The sequence below is a fragment of the Haemaphysalis longicornis genome, unplaced genomic scaffold, assembly GCF_048455015.1.
Source record: "Haemaphysalis longicornis isolate Haplotype H1 unplaced genomic scaffold, Haemaphysalis longicornis Haplotype H1 scaffold_4, whole genome shotgun sequence".
NCBI classification, from domain to species: domain Eukaryota; kingdom Metazoa; phylum Arthropoda; class Arachnida; order Ixodida; family Ixodidae; genus Haemaphysalis; species Haemaphysalis longicornis.
The window spans coordinates 72860761-72874180 of NW_027526361.1; the positions used below are offsets into that span (position 1 = coordinate 72860761).

Genomic DNA, 13420 nt, shown 5'->3' on the forward strand with positions numbered 1-13420 from the left:
AGGCTCGTTGCATGTGGACAGGGAGGATAACGCTACAAACATCGAAATACAATTTTCTCCGTGAGCAGCACTGAAATACTCGGTTGAAAACCACACGCTCAAAAACGTCACCGCGTCGGCTACTTCGTTTAGGTATAGCCATGAAGGTATGTTAAAGAGAAATATATGCGATACAGTACGTACTGAATCCGGGCGTGACCCTGAACGTATTATTTGATCTGTAGGTACCATAGTAGGCATGCAGCGCGCAAAGCCTATATACTCCGACTCAAACAACAATCTGTGTAAAAGTTTCAGAAGAGGTATACAAAACACAAGGAGCCGGGACACTCCGGGATAAAAAATAAGCAACCAAAATATATTCGCTTCATTCACGTTGAGTGTTACATTATGCTGTAAAACTGAAGTACTTTCTAGCTCTTTGTTTTTGTGAACATCAACAGTTCGGTTATATTTCGTATGAATCCTGCGACCCCAGAGCGGATGAAACCCGAAAAACAAAATTAAAGAGTACAATACTCATGACTTTGCTTCTATATATGTCATGCAAGAAAGGCCCTAAGTTCTGTGACTATGCTGAGCAGTCGCAAACACCACACAGCTGATATTTCAAGAGCTAATCTATGAATGCCACAACTGCCGAGGCTAAAAATGTGTCAATTGGCATCTATATAATACAAAACAATTTGGACGATCGCTGACAATGTGCGTTAAACAAGAATGAGCATTCTTTGCCGTGTTACACGCACATTGTCGCACACTGCAGCACTGCACTGGTTAGAAGAGAAAATAACACAGTACCAAGTCACGCATTGATAGCAAAGCTACGCTAAAACATGTGACACTTAACGCCAGGGTTCATAGCCGAGTCCGCAGCGCATTCGAAGGCTAGTTGGAAGGAATCGCTGTTTTTGACTGCCTCGTTACAAATGGCTTCGGCTAGCAGGCTGCCCTTGGACGCGGTGGGTGCGCACAGTAGATAGCACATGACGGCAAAGAAAGTCTGCAGCCTGTTGAACGTTCTAAGTCGCAAGTGGTCGCTCCTCGGGAGAGCTTGGAGCGCTGACAAGGCAACTTGCGCGGACCCAACTGGGAGGGACAAGTCCAAATCGTTGTAAAGTGATTCGGCCGAATCATTGAAGCAGTGCAGTCTCCGTGCGATCTCTTTGCGGAACGTCGAGTTAGCGGGCAGCCTGACCAGGGAGGTCTGCATCATACCCGTGGCGAGCAGGGTTCCGAGAGCACCGAACTTGGCCGCGTCTGTCAGCTGCCGCTCGTAGACCGGGAGCATTGAGAACAGGGGCGGAATGGACAGGTTCTCGCTGCGGTCGTCGAACAGGCTGTATCGCTCGTTCACCGAGAGGTCGTGGATGTACGTCGTGGGCACACTGTCCCTAAGGGTGTTATTCATCTCCCTCATCGCGCCCACGATGTCCATCCAGTTGCTGAGCAGCGACGACTGGTTGGTCAGGTCGGACTTGGCAAGCGCTTCCTTCACGGCTCGCATAACGTCTTCACGAAAGTCCACTTGGAAGTGGGACATTCCGAGAGGAGCCAAGGGGCTAAGATTGCTCCGCGCACCGCTTATCATCACCTTCTGGGTAAAGTCTTGCGACAGAGCTGCTGCCATGGATGTCACGTAGGCTTCGTCGCCGGCATCAATTCTGGATGGCACGAAGGACTCAAATGCGAGTCTTCCCACGATGCTTTCGACTAGTTCTAAGCAGTCAGCTCTTCGGTCGCCTGAATCGTCCGCGCCTAGGTACGTTGCAGCGAAGTTGTACCAACTTTCCGCCATTGCTTTGTCCATGTACCGCCTCATTTGCTGCACTACGTACCAGCCGAAATAGTAATGTAGGTAGGGCTCACTCAATGCGCTTACTAACTTGTCGAGCTTGCTTAGATGTTCGATGTTGGTGATTACGACTTGCGCGTTTTTCGAAAGGCCCAGCTGCTCCGTTACCGACAGCCAACTTGTCACTGTAATGTTAACTACCACGGGTAGAGCCTTGACGCCCTCCATCAGAACGGTGTTGCCAAATAGCTCTTCGTCTGCCAGGCTATCAAGAATCAAACTTTCTGTTTTGGAAAACTCTCCGTACTTCAACTCCCGTCCACCGAGGATCCCATTGTCGGTGTACAGGTGCTTGGTTTCTTCAAAAAAGCGTTCGTACACGCCATTTCGCAACAGCTGGTCACGAGTCTTTTCCCAATCCCCCAGAAACCGTTGGTCCGGTGCTATTTCAAGCATGCCGCCGGCGTCTTTTCTGCCCATTCTCCGAATACGAAGCAGGGCTGTAACCTGAAAATCGCGGTACACTTGGGCCGCGGTCAGGACAAGGTTCGACGAGGGTAAGACCTTCGGCCAAGCCAGCCCAACGCGTTCAAGATGAGCGCGAAACGCGGGCAGCGCGTCGGCACCGCCGACAACCACCGCTGCGCAGGACTGGTAAAAGGCGGCGACCATCTGCGCCGCCGTCTGCACGCGCGCAGGCACTTGGATGGCGGACAGCCCAGTGTGGACCTCGCGAATAAAGTCGCCTAAATGGTTCTGATAGACGGACACGTTTTGCGCCCGTGCCCAGCCCCCGCAGATATGCTCGTAAAAATTGTCGCACGCTTCCGTGCCGTTGTACAAGCTTCCTGCGAGGAAGGCGTCGAGGGCCTCGCATGGAGCCGTCGTGCAGATTAGGTCGGGCTTATCCGGGGGCAGCAGGAAATTCACCATTACTGTCAGAAGCACACAGAAGAGCAGAACTGTCAATGCGACAGCCATGTACCCAAGCATGTTCTCCTTGCCCGCCCTGCCACAGTGGAACGGGGGTGAGTTGGCGCGTTTGCTCCGCGTACGCTGACTGATCGACATGTCTCTGGTTGACAAGTCTGGTGTCCGGGCGACGTTTAGAGTCGGTTCGGCCGCACCGTGGTAGTGTCGTGACGGTCCGCCCAGCAAACTCAGAGAAGACCCGGACGGCGTGGTGCATTTCCCTTCGCTAGTGTTTCGCTCTGCGCATGCCATAGACATGGAGGAAACCTTGGGCCCCGTGCTCGTCCGAATTGAGGTTACGAAGCCAGCCTGCGTGTTTGACACCTTAAGCGTACCGAAGGGAGGGCTCAGGGGTGATGAAGCCTCCGAGGAGTCATCATCAAGCACCATTTCGGGGAACTCCGTGCCGCCTGGAGCTGAGAATGGTGCACACGGAACTGAACGGCGTGGCTGCATTGTCGGTGATTTGCTGTCTGCGGCCATGGTACGGAACTGTGGGCTTTGTTCGAGCAACGCCCAAAGCGAGGAAGTGGTTCTCTCGGGGGTGGCCCTCGCGCTATGATGTCCCCATGCGTCTGGCGTTTCATTTGCTGAAAGCGAAGGTGGGCCTGCTGGCACCATAGGTGACGGTGAAAGATCGGGTGGCGGTGACAGAAGTGTGTGAGTTGTGCTCGCCTCATTTCCGGTACCTTCCCCCCCGACAGCTGGCCTCTGGTTTCTTGGGGATGGAGGTGGGCTTGCCACCGGCAGCTGGAAATGTGCGGGTGGTAGAAAAGGTGCAGTCGGCGAATGTGGCGCGCTGCTTGGAGTGAACTCGGTGCCATCCATCGTATTAGGTCCAATAACTTTAAGTGTTTTTCTCGCACTTTGGGGAGAGATTTCACTCGGTGACATCACGGACAATGGTGACATATAAGTAGATAGCGACGATGGTGACAATGTTCCTTCACTGGTACTATTTTCTTCCGCCGAACATTGTCCCCGCACCTGGCCCACTTGGTTTGCCAAGGGCGAACATGGGCTAGACATCGGTGTCAGAAGACCTGAAGCCGGCTCGAACTGTAGAGTCGCGGAGCTTGCAGAAAAACCAGTGGATTGCTCTGCCTGCTTTGTTGACATTCCGTTGCAGGCGCCCGTCGCTTGTGTCACCGGCTTCGGCGACTTAGACTTACGCCCCCCGTGGTCTTGGTAGTGGGCAGGGTCGTTGTGAGAGGAATTGTCCATCTGTAAGAGAAATAAATGCGTTAGCGCGGAAAGCATCTTGCCACAGTGAACGCAATGGTTCACAGCAGTTACGCAGTGTGCCAGTCGCATTAGTTGTGCTAGGTGCACGGAAGGCGCATTCGATGAAGCGCGGAGGAGGGGGAGGAGGAGAAAACTTTATTCTAGCAAGTGATCAGAGAGGCGCGGTGGCCATCGGCAAGGCTGGTGGCGACTTCGGTGACTCTTTTTACCAGGGCTTCTTGTGTAGCCCAGTCGGAGCTACCCAACACCTCCCTCCACTGATCGCTGATGGTGATTAGAGGGAAGGGGTCTAGGGGATACTGCCATATGGAATAACTTAGTGAGGCGTGCTCCCCACACAGGGGGCATGCTGACGAAGGGAATTCTGTCGGATGGATGTGGTGGAAGCGAACTCTGCTTGGGAAGGCGTCCGTTTGCAAGAGCCGCCAAATACGCGCCTGGCTTGTCGTAACGGATGTATGAGGCGAGGAAATTGTCGACGTGAGAGGCGGTAGTGCTCTGTTATGTCATTAAAGGAGTACTGACACGAAATTTTTATGTTACGTTTTTTTCGCTGCTATGCGTGCCTACCAGCCCACTAATCATAGAATGACAGATTAGACGGTCGAGCGCAGCGTAAACATTCATTTACGGCGTCGTTTATTCGTGCCAGTTTCGGTTTCGACTGAAAAACGCCGAGCGACCGCCATGACAGCATGTATAACATGACGTCACCATTCTTGCCGTATCGCTGCCTCCCTGGAAGCGCGCGCGAGCGAGTGCACGCGCGCGCCCAGACCGGCCGAGGTTTTCGCGGTCCCCACAGGCCCGGGCAGCATGACGTAAGTCCCAAAACCATGACGTGTACACACGCCCGAGTAGCGCGCGCCAACCACAGCCAGCGCGTCGGCTTCGTCACGGGAGCCCCGACGTCGGCAGTTTGGGGCACGTAGCAGATGATGTCACGTCGGCCCGCTCTGGGCTTTCTCGTGCGGGCGAAGATTAAAATGGATTTTAAATATGTTTCGCTGAACGGTTGCTGTTGAAACTTGCTGGGAGATATCTCCTGATAAAAAGGAAGCGTTTTACATAGTTATCTCAGCTTTGAAATTTCGTGTCAGTACTCCTTTAAATGTGATCAGTCGGTCTCTGGCGGAGCGCCGCCAGTGAAGCGCGGAAACATGTGTACTTGGTACACTCTAAACGCCGTAACCTTTATGTCTACCTATAAACGCTTTTAACTTTTATATCAACGGTTACAAACCAATTCAATAAACGTTACAAGCCTTTTTACCTTGAGCAACGATTACGACCAAAGGTCTTGTTGAACGTAGACGTTACTTTGTGGCGCTACGGCTGTAACCACTAATTTGTAACCTCTAACTTGTAACCTTTCCGCACCCGGTTCCGCAGGAGCTTGACCACGTGATCAATCACGTGACCTCAGTCTCGTCGGGAAGCCGCGGGTCGCCGCGCGTTGTGTGCTGCACGATGCTTGCCACGCTCGGCCATGTTGTAACGCCTCGAGCTTCGCGATCGCTGCGCCGCCTGCCGCCGGCGTTGACTGGATTTGCGCTGCGTGGCTGATAAGGGCTCGTGCAGTGTTTTGGTTCTGTTTCGCTTCTTTTCGCCTTTCCGCGCCCTAAAAAAACTTGTTATGGTGACGTCTATAGGCAAGGAGTACGTTTAGGTCACTTAAAAAGCAGCTGCGCCATCGTAGAGTACGCGATCGCCTGCAAGAGCTACCCTGGGATGCGATTCTGCGCGCTTCGTCGCCGCTCTTCCGGGCGTCGGCGACGGGAGCAACATATCACCCATGTCACCTCCAAAACACCAGGCACAAATAAATCCTACTGTCGCCTCGTTTAGACCTGATACTGGCACAACGAGAGGTTGGCTTCATTTTGCAGCTTGAACAACGAACACGGCTTCGTTTCGAATATGTACGCCGCAGAAAAATGCGTTTGGGGGTGTGATTACCCAATCCCGGACAATAACTAATGCCTTTTATCAGAATATAAACCATGCGAAAATGTTAAGTAAATTCCAAGCTTGTGCGCCGTTAAATATGTGCCCGCACACGCCATATAGCATGAACCAAGGCAAGTTAATGAAACCACGGGGAAAAAATGCTGTGCGAGTGCGGTATTAAGAAACATAATAGATCTAACAGAAATGAAAACAAAAAAAAACATTAGAGCTTCTGACATGATAAAGACGTTCGTCGAAACTTAAGCCAGGTAGGGTTCACTAGACCAACTATACGCGAAATGCACTGCTTTTCGCGGGACATCGGTGGGGGGGGGGGGGGGGGGAGAGAGGAGGGGGACGCTGTGTACAAATGCGGAGCGGAATCAAGCAATGAGCAGTATAGAAATCCCACACACAAATCTCGCGTTCACTTTCCTTTTGTTTTTCTACTTCAACGAAGGGCTGATCGTACGGCGGACGCATTTTTGGAAGTATACAGGGTAGGCTGTTCAACAATTAAGCGATGAAAGGTGTCGTTAGAAGAGTGTGGTATGCGATAAGGCCATCTGATTTTAGTTTCTGCTTTATTCTGCACGCTCCCTGGGCCATATGACGATATTTCGAAGAAGCATTTAGTCGCGGACGCGGATTATATTCCAAGCCCGTTTCCGCGCTGCTCGCAGAGGATATACGTAGCAGATGAATGTTTGCGGGCGCTCACCTCACGACAAGACGACTCTGTCGTGTGCTGATCCCCGAGTATAATTATGCATTGTCCATCGTGCTTTTGTTGAATATTCCCGAAATTAACACAGACCGGCTTGTAAATTGTGGTGATCAATATCTGAGGTATATTGGTAAACGTAACTGGCGTGCTGTCAGGTATGAGTGCTCCGCTGATTATGTAAGCCCACAAAACCGATTTAAATCGTAGTGTATAGTCGCAGAATGAACATCTGAGGAACCGGTGGTAACGGAGAAACTGCTAGTAAATTCAGGTCAGTGTAACTACAATCGGCTCCATCATACGCCGGTTCCGCGACGCTGGCCTGTGACACACACCTGGCGCTTATACAGACCGAATCAGAGTGACTGTTTCACATAAACATGGATTTCAAACGCCCGCAAACGGTAAATCTCAGTCGTGAACGCGCCGGAAAAGCAGCGGCGGCACTGGGGAGCGGGACGCGGACTCCCGCGTCTGCTTTCGAAACGGGCCGCTAGGGGGATTTCAGTGGCGCCCCTACAGGCCGCGCTCGAGGTGTTATACGCCTCGAGTTACGCGATCGCTGCGCCGCCTGCCGCCGCTTCTCCGCGGCGCTTACGGGAGCAGCTGATAGGGGCTCATGCAGTGTTTTGATTCTCTTTCGCTTCTTTTTGCCTTTTCGCACCCAAAACAATTTGTTATGGTGATGTCTGTAAGCAAATAGTACGATAAGGGCACTTGAAAAAAAATTACGCCCACCTCCCCTCGCGGGAACCCTGGTGTGATGCGACGCTGAGGGGGGTTCAAGCGCAAGCGGAGAGCAACCGTCGACCGAAAGGCCGCCGGAGAGCGGCACACCGGTTATATGCGCAGCGCGCCCGAAGGAGAGGAGACCGCGGAGAGAGAGAGTGCCGCGGCTATGACGCAACACAATACACTTTAATCCAATCCAATCCAAGTCAAGCCAAGCCAATGCCCCTCGCGAGAGAGTGTTCGCTATCGGAGAGGAGAGGGGGAGAGTGGCTGCGGACAACAACAACGGACGCACGCGGACAATAACAGCGGACGCACGCGGACAACAACAACGGACGCACGCAGGAAGGACAGGGCCGCCGACAAGAGATGCTCTCAGCGTCGCATCTAAAAAACAGCTGCGTCTCGGTAAAGTGCTCGAACGCCAGCTATCCGAAGACGCGGTTCTGCGCACTTCTAGGCCGCTCTTATGGGCGTCGGCGACGGAAGCAGCATATCACCACTGTCACCTCCGAATACGTCAGGCACAAGTGAATTCTATTGCCGTCTCATAATTAGACCTGATACTGGCGCATTGAGAGGTTGGTTTCGTTTTTCAGCGGGGGCAACGAATGCGACTTTGTTTCGAATATATACGTCGTATATAGAAAAATATGTTTTGGGAGTGTGATTACCCAATACCTAACAATAACTGGTGCATGTTATGGGAATATAAGTAACGCGAAAATGTTAAGTACATTCCAAGGCTGTGGTAAGTTAAATATGTGCCCACTCACGCCTGCCGGCGTGAGTGGGCAGGCGTGAAAATGACGGGAAAATGAATGGGAAAATGGGAAAATGAATGAATGAGAAACCACGGGAAAATGAATGGTCTTCCAAGTCCGGAAGAAACAGAACTGCTCGTATGGGAATGAAAAAACCCAGTGCAGCTTCGGAAATGCTAAAGACGTTTGTCGTAACTTAAGAAAAGTAGGACTCACCGTACCAATTAGATGCTAAATGTACTGATTTCGCAAGAAAAGGGGGGAGGGGGACGTTTAACTATATTTGCGTACAAACGTGTAGCGAAATCAAGAAATGAACGTTTTCGTAATCACATGCACAAGCTGCGGGTTCACTTTCATTTTGTTTTGCGACTTCAACAAACCGCTGATCACTTGAGGGGATGCATTTTTTGAAGTATACCAAGTAAGCATAAATTAAGTTCAAGAGCGAGAAACGGTGTCGTTGGCAGAGTGCGGTATCTGATAAGGCCCTCTGATTTCAGTTTGTTCCAGATTCTGCAGTCTATACCTGAGTCATATGACGATGTTTCGAATAAGCGTTTAGTCGCGAACGCGGATTAGCACATCGATTGCGAGGGCTGACCTCGCGACAAGACGACCCAGCATTAATTTTTTTGTCGTGTGCTGATTCCCGCGTAGGATGTTGCATTATCCATCATACTTATTTCGTAGAATGTTCGTAAAATTTATGCCACAGGGTATACTGATCCAGGGTACTTGTCCAGGGTATACTGATCAATATCTGAGATATGAAGCGTGTCCGGTATGCGTGCTCCGCTAGATTATGTAAGCACACAAAACCGATTTACATCGCAGTGTATAACCGTGGCATGGCCATCTAAAGAAACGCTGCTTACGGAGATACTGCTAGTAAATTTCACAACAGTGGAATTGCAATAAGCTCCACACATATGCTGGTTTCGCGACGTCGGCCTGGGACACACGCCTGGCGCTCATACGGACCGATTGTACCGCACTAAGATCGCGTCAGAAACATTTACACTCTCGTAAATGCACCACATTTGCGCACAGAGAGACTGCTCTACATAGATATGTATTTACAACGCATACGAACGGTAAATATCAGTCGTGAACGTGCCGCAAAAGCAACGGCGACAGTGGTGAGCGGCCGGAAACTCCCGCGACTACTTTCGAAACGGGCCGCTAGGTGGATTTCAGTGGCGCCCCTACAAGCATGCAGCGCTGGAGGCGTATACGCGACAAAAAACGGTTTTTAGTCCCTTTAACGGAGGAGTGCGTTTTGAAGGTTTTTCCACCGCATGCCTAGTCGCCGAGAATTAACTTAGCCGTGTTGTCATAACGAGCCACGGCGAGCCAAACCATATGAGCTAGAGAGAGAGACCTTCCATTCTTTTGCCACATTAGCCTTGCCTCGAGGGCAGGTGCCGGTGATAAGTTCACCGTCGCCATCCCAGTTGTTCAGTATCTGGTCCTGATCACCATACGTGCCCATCGTACCCTCTGCTACATCCCACCCTTTCGCACACTAGCCACATTCTACGCTGCGTTTTGTTTGCAGCCGCGCAGAAGCCCGCTCACCGAACCATGAATTGGAATCCATGGCAAAGGCATACTCACGCTGTTGAAAAGCAGCACACGTAGCGCGCGGACCCTGTAGGCCTAAATTCTGTACGACAGCAGGGAAGCGTGCGCGTCGGCTCGGATTCAAATCTTCTTCTGCACGCGAACGGGCTTCAACGCCCCCTGGAGAAGAAAGAAGGCATGAGTCTGCCTTATGTCTGCTGGAGAAATGGTTGACAGTAAATGCTGGTCCTGTTTCCTCTCTTGTCTGTAATTTCAAGTCGCTCTTTATTTTTACTTATTCTCTTTTTTGTTTGCCCTTTAACAACAAAAAAAAAGCGTGAGACGAAACTCCTAAACAAAGAAAACTCGCAGCTGCTGCTTACCGCCCTTTTACCACTTCCTACAACGTAGAGCGCCAAGGTGGCACCAAAAAAAAAAAAAAAAAAAACCTACGGAGATTGGCCAAAATAGCGAAATAGGTGACCGGCAAAAAACGCAAAGGCCCACGGGTTCGTCGTCTGCCCCCGCCACTTCCGTTTCGAAAGCTGTTTTGCCCCCGATTACGCCGGCGGCTTTTAGGCGCGTGTGTGCGGGTTATTTGTCACAGGGTGCTTACCTTTTAGAGGAACCCTTAGTAAGATCAGTCGTCGTTATTTAGTGAATGTGCCATGCATGAGCGTTTCTTGTTGTTGTTCAGTGGAAAGAGGTTAACAAGCATACACACACGTGGAAGCCGTCGGCGTACGGGAGGCCGGCAGAGCTCTTGAACCGGAAGCGGCGGAGCTCCGCGGGAGAAAACAACGTACCCATGAGACTTTGCCTATAGGCGACAAACCTGTAGGTGACGTACAGGCGACACCTATAGGTCAACTATACGGTCCCCTGTAGGCGACAAATTCACCCAAGGGCGACAAAGATGCGGGTGCGCGAAATAACGAAGACAAGGACTAGGCAAGGAGCAGAAATGAAAAGAAGTTTAGAAAACCAGCAAAAACAAAATCTAGAGGAGAAAATGTATAGCCAAGCCTGTGGTAATAACTTGCTTCAACGGCCTGTCGAGAAAGCAAATGAAAGTGTATGTCTGCTTCTCTATAGCTGCCTAGACGCACAAGGAACGCGGCTGTACAACGCTTCCCTATATATTTGATTTGATTAGGTTTCTTTTGTCCAGTGACTGAAGCCCACGTGGAAAAGTGACCGATTCTCTTAAAATGCCAAACTATATTGGGACTATAAAAGGGGGACAGAAATCACTGGTAAATTGTTTGTAATTTACGACTGAGCATACTTCCTAGCCAATTACCTGAATGAAATTTGGAAGGAACCGCGCTTCATCCTAGCGGAAAATTGTAGAGCTGCCTCTTTCCCGCCCGCATCGTAGGCATCTGTTTGTGTAACGCGCCAACCCAATCCACTGTGCCAGAGACGACACCGGACCGGTCGCATTGGGCTGTTTGGCGGCCATGTTGAATCTCACGCCAACATAACGGACGTGTCATCAGTAAGGGTATGAAACCTATATCTGCACGTGCCCGCCCTCCTCTGCCAACCCGCGCACGCATAAACAGGCAACCGGTCATGAGCGGGTGCTTAGAAGTGAAAGATACTGTCGAACATGTCTCTCTGAAAGCTTTTGGGTGCTCCATAGAGCCACATTGCGTACCATCACAGGCCTTCCAAAACATACAAAAACAGAAGCTCTTGAGCGAGCGGTTGCGCTCCCTCCTATAGACGTAATCATGAAAGAAACTCGTGAACAGGCAGACACCAAACGTGGGCTCACCCGACAAGGGCTCCTTCTCACAGCATGGGACGAGCAGAAGCCTATACCGGTCATCGACCTTCCCATCCCTTTAGCACCCTGGACAATCTCGGAAAACATCACCGGCAATCTCACCAAACCTATTCCCCGCTCTAGAACGGCAACAAGATCTAAACGTAGCCTTCACTTGGAGAAGTCCAAACTTCCCAATGAGATCGACATCTATACCGACGCCAGTGTGGCAACTTCACATATTGGCGTAGCATGGACCTGTCCTGAAAACCCATCCCTTGGAGGTCAACTCTCCCTCAGACACGATGGTGCAACTGCACTGGAAGGTGAACTCCATGCCATCAATGGTGCCCTTAATCATATCTGTTATGACCTCAATACCCGACCACCAGCCAAAATACGGATTCTAACGGACTCGTTCGAAGCAATTCAAGAACTTCGCAAGCCACTCTCCCTCAACCCGCTCGGCAACTCTATAATCTTACTCAAAGAACTCCTCAAAAGCCACAACGTGAACATCAGAATTGACTGGACTCCAGGCCACGAGGAAACCGGCCCAGGGAACCAGTCCGCCCACGAGGCGGCACAGGAGTGTTTGAACTTTACGCCTCCACTGGTTCCCCTTTCAGCATCCACACCCACTCAGTGGGTGTGGATGCTGAAAGGGGAACCAGTGGAGGGCTGGAGGGCCTCCAGCCCTCCTACTTCTCCGGCTAAAGAAACGTAAAAGACAACGTTACCAACAGGTTACACCCCCTGGGTATCTTGCCAACATTGTCTCCTGCAGCAGATCCGAGGAAGTATTCATTAACAAGTTATGCGCGGATGCCGCCTACACTCCTCACATTACCCAGAAATGGACAAGATGCCCCAACACACACCCACGATGCCCCTACTGCAACACTGACGTCAAATCAAATCTCCACCACCTAGTGTGGACATGCCCACACTTTGCCAAACATCGCCCAGAAAGTTTAAAGGAGCCATGAAGAGAAAATGCAAGTTGGTTTTATTCGAAATATTTCGTGTTTTATAGTGCCCCCAGCGCTTGTCCGGATACAAACGGTGCTTTATTCACTGAGAAATTAAACAATTTAGGTTAAAATTTTGATTTTCCCGCTCAATCGTGCGTTTTCGTGTTCCCTTGTGACATCAGAGGAACCGACCGCTCTGCAGCCTAGAATGCCTTCATTCACGCATCCGCCGTACAGGGTAGAGACACGTAACGCTGGCGCCGCCATGTTCGGTTGCTCGCTCGCCGCCGAAGCAAGTCATTGTGTCAAAACCGCGCTAAAATTATCGCCGCAACGCGGTTTACTGAAGAAGTTTGAATCATATTGACTGTTTCGCGTTGCTAGGTCTCGTGGGAAACGAAAAGAATAACGCGTTGAGCCCGTTGGCCCAATCGCGGCGGCACCGGACCATTCAAAAATTGTCTCCACCCTGTACAGCGGTGTTGGTTTGTTCCCGCGTTTCTTTACGTTCCGTAACCTAGATGGCGCCACCATACCGTGGCAAGCGTTTGGTTTGTTTTTGCCCGCATTTAAACCTGGCTTGTTTTTGTTCTGGGAGAAAATATTCGTTCCCTGAAACAGTGCTCGCATGACAAATGGGGTCACGTAAGACACCGTTGCTTGCGTCAATCGGCCAGTGTCGTCTGCGACAACCCCAAGCCCCGTAGTGCTGTGCAGCTAAACCAAAGCATGCTGTGCGCAGTACGAACAGCAGAACGCATCAGTACTTCTATGTTTACATGTGCTTTCGTAACTTCCACTGTTTGTCCCATCATTCTTATTGCTTTGTAAAGAATGTGCCCTAAATTTAAGCGCAAATCGCTCGTTTGTCTAGTTTGTAAGCTCTACCTAATTTGCGTCTGCTTCTGCCAGCCTCCGCCA

At 50.9% G+C, this 13420-nt stretch overlaps 1 protein-coding gene across 1 annotated transcript; it reads right to left on the reverse strand.

Annotated features, from left to right (window-relative positions):
- Positions 1-501: 501 nt before the first annotated feature.
- LOC144180397 (uncharacterized) lies at positions 502-9932 on the reverse strand. The gene is made up of 2 exons (XM_077708748.1): positions 9806-9932; positions 502-3991 (listed from the first exon to the last, which is right to left on the reverse strand). Exon 2 carries the CDS (start codon positions 3989-3991, stop codon positions 830-832), a length of 3162 nt encoding a protein of 1053 aa, XP_077564874.1. The 5' UTR covers positions 9806-9932; the 3' UTR covers positions 502-829.
- Between the last annotated feature and the right edge of the window lie 3488 nt (positions 9933-13420).